We start from the raw sequence: 24,249 nt of genomic DNA on the forward strand, positions 1-24,249 counted from the left end.
AGTATACATTGCATTTAGACATCCTTGTTTTTAATTTGTATTACTATATTATTTTATGTTTTGTATTACTATATCTATGCGCTCTGACGTTGCGGCAAGATGATTTCTTTCGCTCTCTGACAGGGCGGCTTGGAAAACGTTAATACTTTATTTGCATTTTACTTCTTTTACCCTTTTCGGAGCCATCTAAGACACAGTAGTTTTTAACATATTGGATCCTTTGTTTTGCGTTTTTCTAACACGCTTTTTCATACGGCCTTTACATTTTATATCAAATGCTAAGAGATATTTTATATTCTTTTTTTTCGCAGCCATACTCAATTTTTTACGTTGTGGCAGAAAGATGTAGCTAGCGCAAAATAGTACAAATGTCTGTCTGTCCCGTAATTAAATATACATTATACTCCGTGATTCGTGGTCAGAAGTTATATTATTTTTGTGTTCGGCTTTTAAAAAGTAGTTGTTTTTCGGACAGGACATTAAGTTAAACAATTTTTGTGTTTGACGGTAAAATAGTATTTTATATAACGACAGTTATTATTTAATATCATGGTTGACCACAATGCATATTTTATAATTTCTAAAATTATCCCTGTATATTCATTTTGTCAAATAAATGAGGAATATATCATGTCAATTGATTTCGTTTATCCAGAATGGTTGTTAATGGAGTATTTTCACAGAGATACGTCTATTCCTTCAGATTCTTGTTCTGTTAGACCTGAAATAGATGTTTGTGATAGTTTATACTCCATAGAACGTGCTTCAGACGACGCAAGAGCGTTGGGTGTTAATATATGTAGTTGTGTACAGACTGCTATATATGCGAATTATTCTCGGAAGGTAAAAATTAAGATTGATGAACTTGCTTTTTCTTTTATCATGTTTGAACTACGAAGATCGAAGACATTTCGTATGAGAATTCTTTCTAAGTTATTTATTCAGTTTAGTATGCGACAAAGAGAAACAATATCAAATCAGAAATTTAGATGCCAACTATGTAATAAAATAATGTGGCTAGTCTGTGTTATTGTTTTCATCACAGCAGCGAAGAAAAATATACTTGATTACAAGTGGTAAGTACGATATCAAACACTCACGTTTAATGATATAATTGTCACTTTCTAATAATATTTCAAGTTAAAAAAATATATGTACGTTAGTTTACATTTGTTTTTGAACTCTTGTATTTTTTTAATTTATTTTCATGGATCTTGCACTAAATATTGAAACACAGACTTCATTTCTTTTTTCCTAATATATTATTTTTTCTTTATTTTAAGTCTTGCTTGTTGAAAAATAAGTACCATGAAAATATACTTTGTAATCTAATAATTTGTTCAAAACGGGTTAATCAGTAACGTACATAATAATTAAGACATTCCAAACTTTTGTTGAAATGTTTGGTTAATCTTTGGATTATGGTAATTTGGCTACCAACCCTGCTACAGGAACCTGCTAGGTTTTGTTTGGACGCCATTTTGTTTTCACGAAGTAAAGGCATTTTTATGCTAGAACTTTTATGGAACAAAAGTGCTTAATCATGACAAAGATTAGGTGCGAAATTGGGAGAAAGTGCAGAATCGCAAACTGCTTGGCGTGTTTTTAAGAAATGCACATACACGTATCCATGTACACTTCGACCTATTTTCACTTAAAAAAACATCCCAGAATTGCACAAAAATGGCATTGTGCTCACTCTTGACTTTATCCATGTACACTGCTAAAGTCCTAGCTAGTAACCTTTATCGCCTTACCAAAATGTCGCCAAAATACCTGTTACCATATTCCAAAGATTAGCCACTTTGCTTACTGTAGATTTTGCAAATGCCAAATGTATGTTCTTTTTTTTTCTTGTTGATTATCCATTGTATCTATATGACCTAAAAGATTTAAGATTAATCTTTACTGAAACCATTCTTCTGAGTCTGTTGAATATTTTACAGTACTATTAATTTTTAATTTTTCATAGAATAAATCTATGATTCCTTAGCATTAGCCTGGAATGTGATCCAGACATCAGTACATTTTCAACAGTTCCATGCAACTTTCATCATTTCATTACATCAAAAATAATTAAAGGTTTTACATCAAGGAATTTTTGGATATTTCAAATACTTTTTCATCTTTAAAAAGAAGAATTATTATATTTCTAACAGAATTGTTCATTAATTTGTAACATCTTGCCATATAAATTTCAAATATAGAACTCTTAATACAGTTTGTTAAACGAGTAAAAATTTTCAAATGCAGACAATAATTCTTGTGATGCATTTTCATTTAACACAAAAAATTATTACAAAAAATATTGTCTATTGTCACAAAACATTTGGCTAATCTTTGGAATATGGTAAATGGTAGTTTGGCGACATTTTGGTAAGTCGATAAAGGTTACTAGCTAGGACTTTAGCAGTGTACATGGATAAAGTCGAGTGTGCACAATGCCATTTTTGTGCAATTCTGGGATGTTTTTTTAAGTGAAAATAGGTCGAAGTGTACATGGATACCGTGTATGTGCAATTCTTAAAAACGCAGCAAGCAATTTGCGATTCTGTACTTTCTCCCAATTTTGCAGTTAATATTCATCATGATTAAGCACTTTTGTTCCATAAAAGTTCTAGCATAAGCGTAATTCGGCTAGCAGATTGTTGGAAAAAAATGTTGAGTTAAAAAAAAAAAAAATGCCTTTACTTCATGAAAACAAAATGGCGTCCAAACAAAAACTAGCAGGTTGCTGTAGCAGGGTTGGTCGCCAAATTTTCGCCAAGTTACCATAATCCAAAGACTAACCAGCAAAGTTTTATCATATTTGAACAGTAAAGATATTTGTAAAAACGTCATCTTTATTATCAATCATTTTGATATATCTGGATCTGAAAGACGAATTAATATGTGGCAAAGTCTGAATTAAGTTTGGAAAACCTGTTACAGTCAAAAGTCGTTAATTTGAACACCTATAATCCGGAATGATCTATAATCCAGACCTCAAAGCTAAAAACTTCCTGTGCATGCACCACATTGACACATGCGCATAGGGGTTTACACGTTCGCGTAAGACCTTTACGACTGCGCATGTGCGCAAGCGCAGAATACGTTTTCGCATGCGCGTTTAATGTTTAGCACACAGTATAAGCTAAAATTATCTAATTATCTATTTCAGTTAATGTTGATGATTGCGTTGTTTCTTAATTTTCGAATTGGATGCGGCTTATTATTTTTTGCAGACTGTAAGAGCAATTTTATAAAAGTAAACTTGAACTTTCGATTATGTCAAATAGAATTTCTGATGAATAGTCAACACTATGGTTATCTTCAGGGCAGATGTTTTTATTTTATTCGGCTTATAATTCCTTATTAAATGTAGTATTTCATCTCGATGTACTTCATCTTTGATATGATTTAAATCAAATTCCTCGTCATTATAAATATCACGAATACAAATAATCAAATAGTTTTCTGGTTGCAATTTTCTAATTTCGGCTATGCATAATGTATGCTTTACGCATGCGCTCCCAAAGGATCTACAAAACGAAAGTATGTTTCAATGTCCATCAAACAAAAAGTAGAATTGCTGCAAAAAATGGATAAAGACATGAAGAAGGTGACAGAGAGGTTAGTGAAAGCGAAAAAATTTCGATTGACAAGTTAGTCGGTATTCTCGGCACAGCAATTACGAGACTTGAACAGAGGAACTTTGTAACTGAACAAGAAATTATGTCTGTTTATAGAATTAAAGAGAAAGTATTATCACATAAAATGAAGCAACTTAAACAACTTACATTGAAAGAAGAAATGTTTAATAAAGTAAACAAATAAATATTAAGCTTTTTTTTTTTTTTTTTTTTTTTTTTTTGTAAATTTTGATACCCTTTAGATCATAATTGTTCTTTATTTCATAAATTACAGTTTCATATTTTTAATTTTAGAATTTCTGCATGCCATCTTACGAGATTTAAACTGATGATCTATAATCCGGAAAAATCGATAATCTGTAATTGCCGAAGTCCCGACGAATCCAGACGAGTTCGGATTAATGACTTTAGACTGTACCTAATATTACACATGGGGGTAAAAGCATAATGGTTTGGGGGTGTTTCGCTGCCTTTAGGGGGAAAAAATCAATGTTTATAAAAAATAATAGAGGTTAATATATAAATATTCTTAATGCCTGAAAACATCTGCAAAACAACTTGAAATACAAAATACAATATATTATATAGTTTAGGATAGTTTATGAAGATAACTATCCTAAACTATAATCCTAAAATATTTATGTGTGGTTATTATACGACTGTCTTGAAGCTAAAACTTCTCCACATTATCTGGATTTAAATCCTATGGAACAAAATTGAAGTAAGTTGCAGGAAAAAATTAGAAAACAATGTTTCTTAGGAAACTCGACTTAAAGCAATTCTTATATAATAGTGGAACATTCTTACATAGAATATTTAGTTGAATCCAGGCCAGAGCCCATGAAAAATATAATTTTAGTTAAAGGACATCCAAAAAAATATTGAATGTTCCATTATTTTGTGTTTTTTATTAAATATAAACTCTTATTCAAAATGTCTGAATACTTGTTCAGTCAAAAGTCGTTAATTCGGACACCCATAATCCGGAATGATCTATAATTCGGACCTCAAAGCTAAACGCATTTGATGCATGCGCATAGGCGTTTAAGCGTGCGTGTAAGACCTTTACGACTGCGCATTTGCGTGTGCACAAGCGCAGAATACGTTTTCGCTGCGCGTTTAATGTATAACGGACGGTATAAGCTAAAATTATTTAATTGTCTATTTCAGTTAATGTTGATGATTGCATTGTTCCTTAATCTTCGAATTGGATCCATCTTATTATTTTTTGCAGACTGTAAGAGCAATTTTATAAAAGTAAGTTTGAACTTTCGATTATGTCAAATAGAATTTCCGATGTTGGAGCTCCCAAAGGATCTATGAAAACGAAAGTATGTTTCGATGTCCATCGAACAAAAAATGGATAAAGGCATATCCTTTGTTTATCTAACCGTACGGAAATCTGTTTATCAATTTCACGCTGCTCTGCGCGAGGGGGGGGACGTGGCGGCGCGCAATGAACTGGAAGTTGATCTGTCAACACTATGGTTATCTTCAGGGCAGATGTTTTTATTTTATTCGGCTTATAATTCCTTATTGAATGTAGTATTTCATCTCGATGTACTTCGTCTTTGATATGATTTAAATCAAATTCCTCGTCATTATAAATATCACGAATACAAATCAAATAGTTTTCTGGTTGCAATTTTCTAATTTCGGCTATGCATAATGTATGCTTTACGCATGCGCGCGTTGAAAGAAATGTTTAATAAAGTAAACAAATAAAAATTAAGCTTTTTTTTTTTTTTGTAAATTTTGATACCTTTTAGATCATAATTGCTCATTATTTTATAAATTACGGTTTTTTTTTTTAATTTAATAATTTCTGCATGCCATCTTACCAGATTTAAACTGATGATCTATAATCCGGAAAAATCGATAATCCGGAATCACCGAAGTCCCGACGAGTCCGCATTAAAGACTTTTGACTGTATGAGTTCATTTTGAAAACTTTTTCAATAAATTATTATTTTTACGAAAAACATTTTGAATATTTTTTTCAAAACAAGTAGGTTTTAAAACAGTTTATTAATAGTATATATGAAAAGAAATGATGACTAAATTTCACTAATATACAGGGTGTTTATAAAGTACCGGACCCATTTTTATTTTTAATAACTCTTAAAATAATAAAGATGGATTAAAATTAATAACATAAATGGTTAGATAGACTCAAAAGGTTTCATGACCCTTGTCAATGAACTTCCACGTGTGCACCCTTCGTCGCACGGAGAATATCAAGTCGATATTCAATTTCACACCAGGTACCGGCAAGCATGTCGGCAGAGGCTATTGCAGTTGTAATTCTGGCTTTTAAGTCATCAATGCTCGACACTCTCCTCCTGTAAACGTTGTCCTTTAAAAATCCCGAAAGGAAAAAGTCCATAACATTACAATAGTCGCCAAAAACAAAAGAGAAAAAGTTTGATCTTCACATTATGGTAACTTGGTATTTTTTTGGCGAAAATTTGGCGACCAACTCTCCTACAGCAACCCTCTATTTTTTTTTCCCGCCGCCATTTTGTCTTCACGAAGTAAAGACATGTTTCTTTTCTTTTTATCTACTGAACACTTCTTCCAACAATCTACTAGCCGAATTACACTTATGCTAGAAATTTTATCTAACAAAACTGCTTGATCATGACAAATATTTACTGCAAAATTGGGAAAAAGTGCACAATACCATACTCCTTATGTGTTTTTCAAAATAACACATACACATACACCATGTACACACCGACTTATTTTTACTTAAAAAAACATCCCAGAATTGCACAAAAATGGCATTGCGCACACTCTTCACTATATCCATGTACACTGCTTTTTTCTCATAAATTAGAAAAATTTCACGAAAATACATGACAATTTTCTCAATCTTTAAACCCGGTAAAAAGAACATATATGAAATTACCTGATCGCGAAAAAGTATTTACCCTTTCCAAATATGAACATTTCCACATATAAAATAAATAAAATATCCAAAAACTTTTACCTCTCAATCATCTATTATATTATAAACGTCACCAACGAATTCATACCGCAACCATTACAAATACTTAGTGTCAGATATTTAAATTATTTCCATGCACGTTTACTTCAACTGAAACTTATACCAAATTCCTACAAACATAAAATTCACAAAATAACTATCATTTAATTAAAATATAATTAAATTCAAAAACACTACTTAAAATATAAATGAGCACATACATTAAATTAATAAAAATTACCTTACAATCCTAATTACTTTAAACTAAATCATTGCTAATAACAATTTTCCCAATAATACCAAATTCCTTTACTTCCACCTTACATTTAGAACAATGCATAAAAATAGTATCCTCAAATAATTAAAAATACTAACTTACCTAATCTTCTTCAGAATCTTGATTACGTGTCCGATAAACTTTTCTTTAGTTATGGCCATGGGATTCAAAAATTCACGAACACTGTTTCACACAACACAGAATAAACCAAATACAAAATTTCCAGATTTTTTCCCGATTTCTCCCCTTTTCCGATTAAAGAACCGTAATTCGTCCATTAATATCACATGACATATCCCATGATCTCTCATTTCCCTCACACAAAATAATGCGTAATCGGAACTGAGTACTGCTCACATTATTACCAAAGTCCCAGGTAGTAACCTTTATCGCCTCCAAAATGTCGCCAAACTACCAGTTACCATATTGTAAAGATCAACTGAGAAAAAAGTGCAATTAATAAGCAGACGATATTTAGAAAAGTACAGATATTTAGACTGGAAAATGAAATTATCTGAAGTTAACCACACGTGCAGATGATATTTACAAAAGTAAAGATATTCAAACCTGAAAAGGAAAATATATAAGTTATTCCATCAATAAATGCCATAAGTTTATTTATATCTTCATTATTTTATGAGTTATTAAACATCAAAATGCGTCCAGGACATTATAAACACCCTGTACATTAACTGGTATTTGCAAATATAAAATACAGTCAAAAGTCTTTAATCCAGACCTCAAAGCTACAAACTTTCTGCGCATGCGCAGAAAGTTAATACGTTTACACATGCGAAAAATAATATGTTTACACATGCGCATTTAATGTATAATGGATGATATAAGCTAAGCTAAAATTATCTAATTATCTATTTCAGTTAATGTTGCAGATTGCATCGTTCCTTAATCTTCTAATAGGATCTGGCTTATTATTTTTTGCAGACTGTTAGAGCAATTTTATAAAAGTAAGCTTGAACTTTCGATTACTGTAAAGGCCGTAATTTTCGCAAACCCGTCGTAATCACGAAAATTTAAGCATTGCGAAATACTTTTTTTTTCCACCTCAAATAATAATAAAAAATCAGAAATTTTTGACTTATCCAAAATTTAATATTTTATTGCACAGTTACAAGCTTTTTCTTGACAACTTTCTTTCTTATAACTATTTTTTGAATAATATACAACTATATTTCTCGAATATAAAACAATAAAATTAATAGAAGGCAGCTCATTCAATTAAAATACTATTTATACCAGCTTCTTTGAAGCCATTCAAAATTATCTCGTGTTTGGCTTCAATACCGTCAAATACGCGCACAAACCAAGAACCGTGAATCGGTTTTAGTCGTGATATTTGCAAATCCACAGATTTTTCCTCTAGAAATTGAAACTCATTAGAATACCACTCAATAAACTCATTTTTGAGCAAACACTTGAACTCACCATTTAGATGGGGACGGGGGGGGGGGACGAACCTTTTGGACAAAAGGAAGTTCCTTAAAATGCTTTATGCAAAAGATGTACTTTTGGAATTTTTCAACTTTCACAACTTTACTTAGGTACTTTTGAAATTTTTCAACTTTTGGTTCTGTTCATATAAAATTTGCGAAATTTTCAACTCGCAAAATCACCGATATATTCATTTTCGAAAAAAAAAAAAAAAAGGCCTTTACAGTATGTCAAAAAGAATTTCCGATTCTGGAGCTGCCAAAGGATCTACAAAGCGAAAGCATGTTTCGATGTCCATCTAACAAAAATTTGAATTCCTGCAAAAAATGGATAAAAGCATATCCTTTGTTTCTCTAACCATTCCGAAATCCGTTTATCAATTTTACGCTGCTCTGCCCGGGGAGAGGATGTCGCGGGGCACAATAATGAACTGGAAGTTGATCTGTCAGCACAGGGCAGATGTTTTTATTTTATTTGGCTTATAATTCCTTACTAATTGTAGCATTTCATCTGGATGTTCTCCGTCTTTGATATGATTTAAATCAAATTCCTCGTCATTATAAATATAACAAATACACATCAAATAGTTTTCTGGTTGCAATTTTCTAATTTCGAGTATGCTTAATGTATGCTTTACGCATGCACGCATTGATAGATATGTTTAATAGAGTAAACAAATAAATATTAAGCTTTTTTTTTTTTTTTTTTTGATTATTTTGTCTGAGAGATCATGAGATATGTCATGTGACATTTATGGACGAATGACAGCTCTTTAATCAGAAAAGGGGGGAAATTTGGAAAAATATCTGCAGTACTTTATAGCATTTTGTATTTAGCTTCATTCTGTGTTGTGTGAAACAGTAATGCTTAATTTTTGGATCCCATGGCCCTATCTAAAGTGAATTCGAAATTTTTATTGCGTTTATCTGATAATCCAAAAGAATTGTTTGAATGGTGTATGAGTGTAGGATTAATTGCGGATAAGTATGAATGTCCAACATGTGGGAATGAAATGAGATTGTGTGAAAGGAAGGATATTACAGATAAGTTTGAATGGCGGTGCAAGAAATCTGGTGAAAATGGACATTTTGTGATTCGCCATGCACTCAAGATTCTGTAGAAGATTAGGTAAGTTAGTATTTTTAATCATTTGAGGATATTATTTTTATGCATTGTTCTAAATATAAGGAATAAATAAATTAATATGCTATTATTGGAAAATTTTTATTAGCAATGAATTAGTTTAAAGTAATTAAGATTTTAAGCTAATTTTTATTAATTTAATGTATGTGTTTATTTATATTTTAAGTAGTGTTTTTAATTTAATTATATTTTAATTAAATGATAGTTATTTTGTGAATTAAATGTTTGTAGCATTTTAGAATATGTTTCAGTAGAAGTAAACGTGCATGGAAATAATTTAAATATTTGACACTAAGTATTTGCAACCATTTTTAATGTTTGCGTTATAAATTCGCAGGCGACGTTTATAATAGATAATTTAGAGGTTTTGGATATTTTATTTTTTTTTATATGTGCAATGTTCATCCTTGGAAAGGCTATATACTTTTTCTCGATCAGGTAATTTCATATATGTCCTTTTTACCAACTTTAAAGATTCACAAAATTTTCCTGCATTTTTGTGCAAATTTTTCTAATTTATGAGAAAAAAGCAGTGTGCATGAATAAAGTCAAGAGTGTGCGCAATGCCATTTTTGTGTAATTCTGGGATGTTTTTTTAAGTAAAAATAGGTCAACGTGTACATTGGTTACCGTGTATGTGCCATTCTGAAAAACGCGGCAAGGAGTTTGCGATTCTGTACTTTCTCCCAATTTTGCAGTTAATATTCATCATGATTAAGCACTTTTGTTCCATAAAATTTCTAGCATAAGCGTAATTCGGCTAGCAGATTGTTGGAAAAAATGTTGAGTAAATAAAAAAAAAGAAACCTGTCTTTACTTCATGAAGACAAAATGGCGCCGAAAAAAAAAGTAGAAGGTTGCTGTAGCAGGGTTGGTTGCCAAATTTTCGCCAAAAATTGCCAAGTTACCATAATCCAAAGATTAACCTGTAAATTTTGATACCCTTTAGATCATAATTGCTCTTTATTTCATAAATTGTGGTTTCATATTTTTAATTTTATAATTTCTGCATGCCATCTTACCAGATTTAAACTGATGATCGATAATCCAGAAAAACTGATATCGCCAAAGTTCCGACGAGTCCGGAATTAAGACTTTTGACTGTAATCATAAATCTGCGTTATGAAATCTAGTCACTAACTTCTGGAAAATAGATTTATTCATTTGCGTACATCTGAAACATAGAATTCCTCTTCACAATCTGTATTGCTTAAAAATCTTGCATGTAAGTCCATTACAAAAATGAGTAATGATATTCCTCATTAAACATTAAAAAAGTTCAATATTTTTTTATTATCCACACGCATGTCAAAAAGTATTCATGAAGCAATGCAGTAATGTCGCCTAAATAGGAATGTTACAGCCTATGATGTCACCAAAAACAGTTTATGTGGCCATTCAGGTATGCACACAGTTCATCTGCTTTGACCCCTGTACAATGAGGAAGTTGTATGGAGTTGAGTTTGTACAATTCTGATGTTTTGAGTAAAAATATATCTGTGCACACTGAGAGAATAGCAGCACAAAAAAGGATTTCTTGAAACAGGTGTTTTATTACTAATGTTTCTTGCTATATTGGTTGATTGCTCTTGTTTGAAATTCTTAGCGCACTGCCATTTTCAAGATGGCTGTTGCCTTTTGTGTATTAGTTTGGCAAAAAATTAGTCACCAATATTTTCGTGAATGCCTTCCAGAGTTGTCAACAAATTCGCAACTTTTCGGTGGGAGTGCAGATAATCAAAAAATACCAAATACTGTTATATTAAAAATTGATATTAAGGATGTTATAATTATAGTAATTTGTAAATATGAAACTTAGTTAAATGTTTTATGTTACTGAATTTTTTAATCCATTAGTTAATAAAAATGCATTTTGACCAATTGAAAGATGGTTTTGTATGAATCTTTACATATATATTTTTTCATAAATCCTCTGTTGTTTTCAGGAACAAAAAGATTGAAATATTAGTAAATGAAAAATGTGAGTTAGAAAATGCAATGGCATGGTTATCAACACTTGGTGGTGCTTTTTCTGCACTTGGTGATAGCTACTTACATTGTGTGAGTAGTTTCTTTTCATTTCTTTCTTTCATTTCATTTATTTATTATTTTCTTATTATAAATGAGAACATTTGTCATTGTGGATGCAAGTACAGTTAGAAAAATTACCACAATGAATTTAAAAATTGCCAAAAAATCAGTTTCTTATAAATGAAACTTTTCATGTACGGATAAAATAATAACATTTATCAGATATAGATGAAATTAAAATAAAAAAAGTCTATCATAAATATTTATTCATATAAATTTTTATTATTTTATTATATTGATTTATTCTGTATGAAATCACACTTTTGTTATAGTAGACTGATTATTGTGCTTAAAAATAGTGGTATACATAATGCCACATTTGAGAAGTTCTTATATATTATTACAATACAAAGTTCAAGATCCAGACTCATTGGAACTTAGGTTATTCCAAATTTTAGATCATCAGTTAGGAACTAGGAAAATAACAAGTAGAAGTTATAAAATAAAAAAATATTAAATAGTTGTGTATAAATTAATAATGAAGCATTTATAGCCTCATTACTATTTTTTCTTTAATTTTATAGATAGACATAATTTCTTTTACAGATACAATGGTTAAGTTATGAAAATACTGTGTCAAAAATTCCCTCTAAACCGTAAATCAAGATCTTTTCATTCTCGATCACCTCTTTTTCACTGTTGATAGCAATATTTTCTGGATTTAAAACTGTACACCATATTTTGCTGTCTATTAATTGACTGTTGATTTGGCATTGTTGTCATAATGGAAAATTTCTGTTATATCATCATCATCATCATTTATAATCACTTCCACACAGTGGCTTGCAATTCACTGCATCAAATCTAGGAGGACCTGTTGTAGAAAAACAAGGTAATTTGCACCATTGAGGCATTCAGGCAGAAATTATGGTCCCATTAGATGGTCCTTGAGAATCCCTGCCCAGATGTTTATACCGAACCGTTGCACTTTTGATGAGACAGTGCTGTGAGGATTTTCAAATAAGCACATATTTCCATTGTGCATGTTGACCACACCTTTGGTAAAGCAGGTTTCATCTAAGAATAAAAAAGTGGCAGGAAACCGAATCATTCCGTATGGCATCAAGCATCCAGAGTATGAACTCTACCCAAAGGGAGTATTCGGTATTGCCTAGGAGATGAATCTTCTGTGTGTGGAAGGGGTGCATGCAGAACCTTTCACATCATTTTATGAAGAATATCCACTGCAGCTGCAACCGATTGTGTACTGGTTCATGGGGAAACGGAAAATCGTTGCAGTACTTGGTTTTCTGTTTCATGTGTGTTCACGCTGTATTCTTGCATTTCAGGTGTGTGTGCATGCCTTGTTATTTGGAAGGATCCCGTTTCCACAGCTGTTGATCAATGTTCATGAAGGTGGTATGATGAGTACACCACCTCCTCAGATAATGCTTTTGGTACAATCTCTGCACTAGGCATCCATTGCTACTTGCTCGGCTGTAAATCCGATGCATAGCAGAACATTCTTTGCTTGTGTAATCTGACATGTTGTTTCCTAATGAAGTTTAATGCCCACCATTGAATATTTTCTTGTATTTTCTGCAATGCCCACTAATGAATACTTTCTTGTTGCTTTTATTTTCCTCATACACATAGGAAATTTGTATACGAAAAGGTTTCTTCTTCTCAACCACTACTTTTAGTTTGCCCATACTCATTGGAAATTGCCCACCAGCAGCCAAGCAGTAAAGTCAGCGAATGCTGGTAGTTCCAACCTGGGTTCAATTCCAGGCAAATGGGCTGGCTGCTTGGGCGTTTTCATGGTTTTTCCTATGTGTAACATGTGTATGAGCCAGTTGCCCTTAGAAAGTCCTCTACGAAGGTATCCCTTCCCTTAGGCAGATAGCCCTAGTGCTCTTTCCCATAGTAAACTAAACCAAACCTGTGAGTCTCACTGGAAATTTGCATATGAGAAGGTTTCGTCTTCTCAATCGTAGTGCTTCTAATTCTCATATTTGTTGGGCTGCTCTGTTTGTCAATCTCAATCAATATCTATTTTTGCAATTTTCACCAAATAAACGAGGTTTACAATCCCAAATTTCCGTTCTCTTGATGCCTACTTTCATCCCTCTGAATTTGGCGGTCGAATTTGGAAACACCCTGTAAAAAGAAGGCAAGTACCAAATATGCTTTCACTTTGCAGATCCTGTTACAGCTTAAGAATTAGTTGTTCAGCAAAGGAAAACCTATATAAGCCAAAAGACAATGCCAACACAGAACAGCGCTGTACTTCAACTTATGAGCAACAGCCTACTTCAAGTAAACATATTTTTGGCACTTCCCTTATTGGGTTAAGATCAGATAGAAAAATGTTCCTCCCTCTTCCACACTCTCAAGTGCCAGAAATGCGGTCATGGCTAATGTCGATCCTGTTGTAATTCCTGAGGATGGTAAAATTCAAAGCTACTACACAAATGGCACTCTGTATCGGCCCTTCATGTATTGAAAGTAAATCAGTAATTACTTTAATACTGCACATACAAAGTTGGACACACCACCTTATTGCCTCATGTAGTTTACTTAATTTTGTGTTGCTGCTTACAGAACAGACTGTTGACTATTGACTATGATAGGTTAATCAGGCATACAGCCATTGTGGTTTTAACTTGTAGATGGGAATGCTCTTGACTGTTGGCAGTTAAATATGAAACAAATGCAGAATATTGCAGATAAAGGGTGAGAAATCTAACAGTAATTCCAAACCTCTATACCCACTTCCCTCTCTGGCCAATTTTACTCCTGTGCTCAACCAGATTACCCTTTTACAATGCTGTGACTTTTTCAGGAGTATCTCTCTCTCTCTCTCTCTCTCTTTTTTTTTTTTTTTTTTTTTTTTTCCCCTCAGAACTCTTAAGACCTCAGGAATTTTCAATCCATCAGGCCTCTTCTTGGAATCGTCTGAGACACACAAAAAAAATCTCAATATTTACTTGTTTACCAAAATGCTAGTTTTAATGCAAGTATCTGTAAATCAGTGTATTGTCATTAAAGTGACATACAGGAATCTCAGCTAGATGGGTGAAAAATCTCAATATTTACTTGTTTACCAAAAAGCCAGTTGTAATGCATTTATCTGTCAATCAATTTATTGTCATTAAAATGGAATAAGAATTTCACTTTTACCACTCACCTGCTTTTTTTTTTTTTTTTTTTTTTCCCAATTATATTATCATTTCTTAGTCTTTGTAAAGAAAAAAAAAAAAAGAAAAAAGAAAAAAAATTCTGATGGTCTGGAAGTATGGATATTAGGTGATTCTGGATATTGGGTCTCCAGATCCTTGGAATGTACTGTACCAATTTTTATAAGTTATCCTCTAAGCAGTTTTACTTTTCTTTTTATGTAATCGTGAGATTTGTTGCTTTTTTGCGCATAATACTTACTATAAGGTATTTAGCTGTATTACATCCTTTAAAGACAAAAGTGCACAAATCTAGCTAAGAAATGCTGTAGAAAATGTAGATATTTCTTCATCAGCAGATTCAAGAAACCTTGCTGCTCAGAGGACTAATGTAATGTATTGAACTCAGCTAGTTTTCCAACAGATCTATGCATGTTGCCTCATCTTTAACACACAGTGTACACTACGCAGCGGAACCATTCCAGGAAGTTTAAAGTTTTAAACAATTTTGATTCATAATAATGCATAGATATCAGCTAGGATGGGACAGGTAGACGATACTTTTAGTTTGAAGTATGTTTGAAGGTAATAAAGATCATTTAAATAAAGTTCTTTCAACAATGAATTCTGTTGATCCCGCTATTCAGTTCACTTTTGAACTTGAGAGTTGCAATTCTCTTCCGTTTCTCGACATTCTGGTCACACGTAACACATCCAACTTCAGTACTATGGTTTACCGTAAACCTTCATCGGTTTGCCTTCCACTACACTTTAAATCATGTCATCTGACTAAACAAAAGTTAACTTCATTTTATTCCTATGTTCTCCGTGCTCTTCAAGTTTTCTCCTCCAAACTAGCCCTTGAGGAAGAACAAATTATTTAAAAGCAATAGCTATTGACAGGGGCTTTTCACCCAACATTATTAATCAAGGAGTAAAAAAATTCTCATCTCAACACACTAAAAGGCACACTCTTATTTTAGGAGATTATAAAAATTCTGTTGTCACTCCCTTCTTTCCATCAATTAGCTGTAAAGTTGCACATATTTTGCAGAAATTTAACTTTTGGGTTATTTATTCTCCCATCAATAAAATTCCGAGTTCCATACTCAAGGACCCCATTCCGGATATGAATTCCTGGGGTATTTATAGGATTCCTTGCTAGTGTGGTTTAATTTACATTGGCCAAACTAAGAGAGCCTTAAAATTTCGTGTCAAGGAACATGAGGCATATGTTAGAAAAAAGGAAACACAGAAGTCTTCTGTTGCTCAACATTGTTGGTCCGAAAATCACACTTTCAATTTTTCTGCTGCCAAAATTATTCAAAAAACGTTTTCCGTTGGAGAACTGGATTTTCTAGAGGCATTTCACATTTATAAAAATCTTTCTGTTCTAGTTAACAATCCTAATTCCAATCCAAAATTGCCTTCGGCCTTTAAAGAAATTATGTTTTAGTTCTGGTTTTACCAACAGATGGCGCCACTTACTTATTCTTGTCCAGGCTTTCTTATCTAATCATTATTTCCTATCTTGTTCAGTTGCGGTTTTGCAGCTGAGGATGGTGGTTCGGTAAAACCATCGAAACTAGTCCTATGAAAATTTTGTAAATATAACGCTGATTTGTGTTGTTTGACTTCCGAATTAGTATTTATTCGGCGTGTTATTGTGTCTTAAACACGGTTTATATGCTTCCATGTTCTTTGTGACATTCTTACCAACATTGCAAATGCAAATGAATCTACATCTACCAGTAAATAAATACATGTCCCATTTAATGACTAATTGTATATTAAAATATGGCAGTCTGCCATGTGACTATATCCTACAGCAAATTATTCATTTTCATGAGATCAGGGCTGAAAATCATCAAACCATAAAATCATCATTGAGATGAGATCAGGGCTACTGGAAATTGTGTTAATGGTATTATAGTGATCCAGAGAGCCAATCAAATGGTCACACCATAAAGCAATTTGAATATCAGAATCTACCGTATGAGAGCATTTTTGCAATAGGAGTATGGTATTGACTGCAGTGTGATAGATCTACAATCAAATCCTATGGTCATTTATTAACTTCAAGGACATATCAAATTCGTGTACCGCTGCAGTTCTCCTTAATGCTCTTAGATGCTGATACGATCAAGTAACTAATTACCAAGCAGCACCAAGCAAGCTGATAACACCATATAATTGCTACAGTATATTAAATGTTTAGGAGACCGTCTTCTGTAGAAGTTTGTGCTCACAGGTGCACACTTAATGCTATGCATGAAAGTGTGTTAGAAAAAAAGTGCAAGTTTGATCATGGAGAAAGATTCTTCATAACACAGAAATCAGAGATTTACTTAACTGGGAAGTAGTAAATGCAACAACTGAAGTTGGACTCCAAAAAAATTGAAAATGTAAAATTCTTCGAAAAAATCGATTGAGGAAACATCAAGTAATAGTTCAATGGCGATTAGACTAAGCCATGCTTTCAATGGTTGAGTGATGTGGATTTTTAATTTGCACTTTTTCCCCCATATAAATCTCTCAAAAATGGGGAGCATTTTAGAATTGGAGTTTTGGTTTATTAGTTATTTACTGTAATTTGCCTTTGACACTCCATAATTAATTACTTTATAATTTAAAAATTTATTGCATCACTAAAGCAAAGATTGAGAAGCCATAAAATAGGACAGCGAATATAAAGATAGCTCAGAAGAGAATGTAACATTGGCTAAATGCAGATTGTGAATCTTAAATAAATCAAATTCTAATATTAATTCAAAAGAAAGTATTGGACAGAGTTGGTAAGTTTCAATATTCGGAGAGTGAGTCAGTGTTAAAAATACCAAATGTGGCTCCTATTTATCTTTTTCACATATCTAATCTGATCATGTTTCCAGTTTACTTGGGAAATAAAAGTTTAACGTACTAAAATAATGGAAAGGATAAAATACGGACTCATCGAGTTTTAAGCAGAATATTGAATTCAAATAACAGATAGCATTTCCTCAGCTAATCAAATTCTATTATAAAAATATTAGATCTGCTGTAGTATTTTATTTATTTGACTTTCTTAGTTTATAAATCTGTTGCCTCTCTAGGTAAATGGTACATAAGTTAAAGAGTGCATTTTACTATCAGTGACAGAATTGAATAAATATAGTGTAAAATATATACATATAAGAATAATAAGAAGGGGAATTTTTTTAATGTATTTTTTTCCTAGGCAGAAAAGGCTGGAGCCATCTCAATGCAACAGTTGTACATTGCTCTACGATTAGGTGATCCTCTCACAATTTGTAGGTGTAAAATTTATCTTTCCATGAGTCTTCTTCAAAGAGGCTACTATAGAAAAACAAAAAAGATGCTAAGGTATGTTTCTTCAATAATTTGAGCTAAAAATTAGCTGTGTTTTCCATAATAGTCAATAGTTTTGTTTGATTAAAATATTTTTGGTAGCATTTGAAAAGATTATTCAACAGTTTAAACTAAGATTAATAAGATTGTGAACAATATTTAAGGTTACTACACTAAGTACAATAGAATAAAAGGAACCTAATTTCTATTTTTCATTTTGTGACAAGTGATGTACTTTTGTAATTCAGAATACAAGAAATCACCCCCCCCTTTAATGTGAATAATCTCTTTCTATCTGCACCTGCAACTTTAATAAAAATGAATGAAACATAAAGAAATTAGATCTTTAATTTTTTTTTCTTTGTTCTAATTGCTGGAGAAATTCTTGCAAATATTATATTTTATAGTCTTTATTTTTAATATTTGGTAATGTTGTAATACATGAACTATCACTTTTCACTTTGTTAGTTATTTATTTTTCAATAAGGTACTAATATTCAAATTTTTTAGATGAGGCAGATGTTACCAATATTCAAGCTGTTGTACCATATTTTGTAGCTAAAGATTCTATACAACATGCAGAGTATTGCACCGCAAATGCTTCCACATTATCTTGCAGAAACATGGGAGAGACCTGTTAATAAAAGTGATGACTTTTTTGGCCATGCTATACAACATGTGGAACATTTATGATTCATAAATGTATCTGGTTGTAATGAAAGTTTTTTTTTCTCAAAATGTTGTTAATGAGTTAGAAAAAGAGCATGAAAGCACTACATTTAGTAGACCACCCAAGTAATTATTAACTTCAAGGGGTTAATCACCACCCAAATCTATAATTTTTTGCCAATGTTCGTTAATTTTTCTTCTTTCTTAATAAGTCTTCAGCCCAGAAACTTGGTGGCCATGATTCCAAAAACAGATCGTTATTTCAGACCCCATTCGAGTCCAGCCGGTGAATGCAGACACATGTGGTGCTGCATTATTTTGATGGAATATTGCCTTTTTGTGCCAGAACTCAGTTCGATGTTTTTCCTTGATAGTAGTGTCGTCACGAGCTAGCATCCTGCTGTGCACCTTACTGTTGACACCTTACTGTAAAATTTCCAGATACTCTTTGTGGACTCCACTGCAATCCCACCAGACACAATGCATGATCTTTTTGTTTGTCAAATTGCACTTTGTAACACTCTGGTGTTGAAATAAATCCACTTTTCATTACAAGTAACATTCCGGTCCAGAATTTTATTCTTGCATTGCTATTTGACCATATTAGTACAGGCCCAAGCATGTCTGTCTTTTCAGCTCAGCACCCAGCGGTTGAACTTGTACGTCAAGTTTAGGTGATGCATAGTGCAACTAATGGACATGGCACTAACGTCTAACTCCTTAGCAAGCTTTCGAGTGGTTGCATACTGATCTTCTTCCACAAGTTCTCACAGGCGGGCCTCATTAACACCAGTAGGCCGGCTTGAGCATTCTGCTTCTTAAATGTCATAGTTCTTGTTTTTGAACTTTCGGTACTAAACCTTCACAGTGTCATATGATACAACATTAGTACCTAAGGTTATACATACGGTTTGCTGACATTCTACGTATGACTTTCCAAAAAGAGTGCCCACAATATTTTCAGCTCTAGGAACAGGGTAGCTGTCTTTCTTCATAAGCTCATTCAACTAACGATAGTCAATGTAAAATCTCTTTGAAACATCTTTCCTTCTGACAAGGACAATGGAAGAGGCCCAAGAACTTTTCCCTGTGGTCCGTATAACATACAGCAAGTTTGAATGAAGTGGGTCTATCAGAACAAGCTCCATATATAAATAGGATAACTTTAATTATAACCACACATACTCTGTATTAAAAAATTGCATCAATACTTGAAGCAGAGCCATCAAATTAATTTAAATCAAATTTTTATGCAATTAGAATATGTAATTATATTTCTGGAAACTTTTTTATATTTGTGAAATTAAAAATAATAAAACATAAATCTATAAACATAAACCCCCTTTTTTTTTTTTTTTTTTTTTCAAAACTTTTGTTGAGATTCTTAGTCTATTTATATGCAGTTTTTTGCAGACTTTTGTTGAAAGGCTATTTATATGCAGTTATTTGTATTATGATTATTGTATGCTGTATATTATAGTTAAAAATGCAAAGGGGTGAATTCAAGAAAAAGTTGGGAATCCGTACCAGAGCTGTGGAGTCGGTAAAGAAAATGACTTGACTCCAACTCCTTATATATGTAAACATATACACATGGTTACAGCTTTTTTTTTTTTATTTTTATTTAAAAGAAGTAATAGATGCTACAGAAAAAAAAAAAAATTGATGGCATAGCAAATTATTTATATTAATTAGCATTTATTATGAAATGGAAAAAGTGGCATAAGTTATTTCTAAGAATCAGTATAGCTTCAACAAGATCTTCTTTGTTGGAGAGCCACAGATCCAATTTGATAAACTTCAGAGCTGAGAAGAGTCTTTCCACACTAACTTGAGTAGGAGGAAGAGCTGTTACTGTTAGGGCTACTTCTTTTAACTTTTCAAGATAAAGTTCTAAAAGAGAGATTTTTTATAAGCTCTAAAAGAGGTATCTTGCAAGCGCAATCATATTTCTCTAGTTCTTCAAAGGCCATGTAGAAATCTTGTTTGTATTTTTTCATTTTTATATCTAAAGGCTCTTGGTTCTTTATTTTCAATCGCTTTGCCTTAGTTTTTTCAATATTATCCAAAAATATTTCTCAAAATCTAATTCATCACTGGAAGAGTATGATAGAGACTCAATTGCAATGTTTGCAGTTTGACTGTCCTGATTCGAATTCTCCAATTGTTCTGAGAATAATTTCATTCTTAATGAAAGTTCATAGATTGCTTTCTTTGCCTTTTTAATTTGTTTGTCATCCAACAAAATTCGGCGATTTGGATCTACATATATTGAACCCAGCAAGATCTCATTGTCTAGTAAATTATTTTCTCTTTTTCTTCATTGAAGAAATGATTCCTTCTGCAATAAACCCTTCTAACAAACATTACATTCTTCCATTCAAGGAAAATGGAAGCCTTGAATTGAAGGCTTCCTGTCAATTCTTCAGATTGCAGGTTTTTTGTGGCTATATACAGTGTAGAAAAAAGAGTTTCCAATTCTGCAAGATCATTCCACAGTCTTCCTGTTAGTGAAACATTACAGTTATCTACATCTTCTAAAAAAGTTCCTAATTCTAACAACCTCTTTATCATCAAATATGTACTTCCTCGTCACATTGCTTGATCAGTAATTGCTCCTTTCCCTGCTCTCTTCATAAGAATGGCATCAATTTGGAAAGTTTGTGCTGCTTACCTAAATTTTCCAGTGAGATTTATAACTAAATGAATCAGTTTAATCACTAATGGCAAATATTACATCCATTCTCCTCCCTTATATTTTATTTATTAATATGTCAATAAAAAAAATTAACTATTTATTAATGTAGATAGTCCATAAATAAAAATAATAACTCAGCTTGTCATTAATTTTTTTTTAATTTAAATTTCATGTCAAATTCAAACTGTCCAACAAAAACTGGAGTCGGAGTCGACGTGTTTTTAGCGACTCCAGCTCTGACTGCTTTAACCCAAAATCTGCCCAACTCCGACAGCCCTGATCCCCACTGTACAACATTCTTAACTTTTTTATTTGTATATAATTTCATAATTATTCAAAATGTTAAATTAATATTTATAGCCATATTTAATTATCAAAATTATCTCTTTTTCAGAGAATTATATAAATTTTCAACTGAAAGAGAAGGTTCCAAAGACTTCAGGCTGAAAAACATGTGCATTGCTGTATGGAACAGGTTAAAATATGTTCTTTCACAAAGAGCAAAAACAAAAAATTCTGAATGCTTACCAGCACCAAAATCTTAATTATAAAATAATTATACATTTTTATTTTTCATTTTGAATTCAAAATTTATTTTCATAAACAAAACACCTCTTCTTATCATAACAATATTTTAAGTTCTTTATTAAAAGTAAAAATATTCATTAGGTCAGACATTTTCTCCCCAAAAATTTTACTTTATAAAATTTTAAAGCATTTTAGTGATTGTTTGATTTTTTTTATATATATGTACCTTTTATTAATTTTTAAATATGTATTTATAGATTATTTACTTTTTTATATACATAAAATTAAATACTATAAAGTCTCATATATGACATATGCAGACTGCAATTATAAAAATTACATAAAAGGCTAAACAAAAGAATATAGAGAAAGTGATGAGTTGGATATGTTAAGTAACTGAAAGGTTTTGAGTTCAATTAACTAAAATTATTCTGTTTTAACCCCTTCGCGCCGACTGTCACGTATACGTGCCAGCAACGAACACACTTACCTACCGGCCGACACACAGGCGTGCCAGAGCATTTTTGCGTTTACTACCGACTGTCACGTATTTGTGCCAGTACCCTGGAACGTTTTTCAAACTATAATTTCTGCCACAAGATGCCACTGTATGTCCATATAGTTTCAGATACATGTACATTAGACCTTCTACTCGAAATGAGAGAAGCATGACTCACATACACGTGTTTTTGATTATATAAACAAACGGGGAATTAAATGTTTCCGAATGGCGTGATTTATGACTTCTCTTTAAATTGCACTTTTATTCGCACATGGTAGTTGTTTATTGTAATTAGAAGTTTTATATGCGCTAAAGCGTTGAGTATTTCGGTTTACAGTTCAGTTTTTAGAAAATAATTAGATCTTGTTAGACGTGAATTCTTTCTGTTTTTACCGTTTCAATGTCAAAGCGTCGAAAATGTTTAACAGAACATGAAATAGCAGAAATGATGCAAAATATTTCAGATATTGATTCTGAAATTCTGATATTGATTCTGAAAGATTAACTGAAAGACATTTTCCAAAACTTTGTTCAGAAGAGACTGATAATAAAATGAGACGACGATGCTTCGTTTGTTCACATTCCCGGAAAAATCCTCCAAAACGGCAAATGAGTTATTACGAGTTCAAGGAATGTAACGTAGGACTGTGTGTAGATCCCTGTTTTCAAATTTTTCATATGAAAAGAGAATTTTAAGTAATATATTTAGTTTTCAGATGTATAATGTTAAAAGTCATAAAATGGTGAGTAATTAAAATAAAATGTGTAAAATATGCATTTGAACAAGAAATAAGGTAATTAAAGTATATATATAAAAATATCTATAAAGCATAAGCCGTGTATATACTCTATAGAGCATTATTAAACAATGTGTTGATACTTCGGAAATTTCATGGATTTAGACTTAGTAGCAAAAAGGCCCCCGGCCCTGGAGAGACGCTCGAGGAAGACACTGCCGGCCTCCGTGATAAGCGCGCGTTTTCGCTACCCGGCTCGAAGGGGTTAAACGATTTAATTTAAATACTTTATGCAAAATCCAGTTTGGGTTGATGTTATTTAGCTGTAATACATAATTTAGTTGACTTACTTAATGCCTAATTTCTCCATTCTTGATCTCAATTGTTTAAAAATCCTTTTCTGTGAAGACTGTCATTTCTGTATTTAAGATGCTGTTGTTTGCAACACTAACATATAATTGTTCTCAAAAACAATCAAAGCATTTGCTGAACATTGTGTAATACTTGAGCAAACAAAAAATGTTACCAAAGTATTTACATTTCAGTACCCCACCCATGTAAAATCTCAAAACTTTTTTTTTTTTTTTTTTTTAAATACAAATTAAAGGAGGGGACAGTCACACTCTACTTTGGAGACCACTGACATAATAATTTTTCACATAATCAACTGTTATAAAAATTTTAAAATGTACACTGCTCAAAAAAAAAAAAAAAATGGGACAGTGCTATATCTCCCGTTCTACTGGGCCAATTGACAAAATTCAAACTGCGTTTTTCATGTCTCGAAAGCGCGACTTAGGATATATATTAGATTTATATATAGCACTATTCTAACATAGGTATTTTGACACAAAATCGGACTTTTTCTGAAATAACATACCAATTTTTTTCCGTATTTCGATTCTACGGCTCAAATTATGCCAGAATACCAAGTTTTGTAAAAATCGTACGAGTAGTTTTTAAAATATTAGCTCTCAAAATTTTAGCTCCTCAATGTTAATTGATTCGGCAAATATTTATTAATATCTCTTTTTTTACTAAACTTTTTTTATTTTTTTCTGTCACAT

General features: G+C 32.0%; 1 protein-coding gene across 1 annotated transcript; it reads left to right on the forward strand.

Annotated features, from left to right (window-relative positions):
- The first annotated feature begins 358 nt into the window (after positions 1–358).
- On the forward strand, positions 359–21,991 carry LOC118183032 (uncharacterized). Its single transcript, XM_035352435.2, has 4 exons — positions 359–1,076; positions 11,437–11,551; positions 17,918–18,063; positions 21,810–21,991. Exons 1-4 carry the CDS (start codon positions 550–552, stop codon positions 21,958–21,960), a joined length of 939 nt encoding a protein of 312 aa, XP_035208326.1. The 5' UTR covers positions 359–549; the 3' UTR covers positions 21,961–21,991.
- The last annotated feature ends 2,258 nt before the right edge of the window (positions 21,992–24,249 follow it).

Source organism: Stegodyphus dumicola, chromosome 10, assembly GCF_044657685.1.
Source record: "Stegodyphus dumicola isolate Sdum_Otavi_A_Nest chromosome 10, ASM4465768v1".
Taxonomy (NCBI): Eukaryota; Metazoa; Arthropoda; class Arachnida; order Araneae; family Eresidae; genus Stegodyphus; species Stegodyphus dumicola.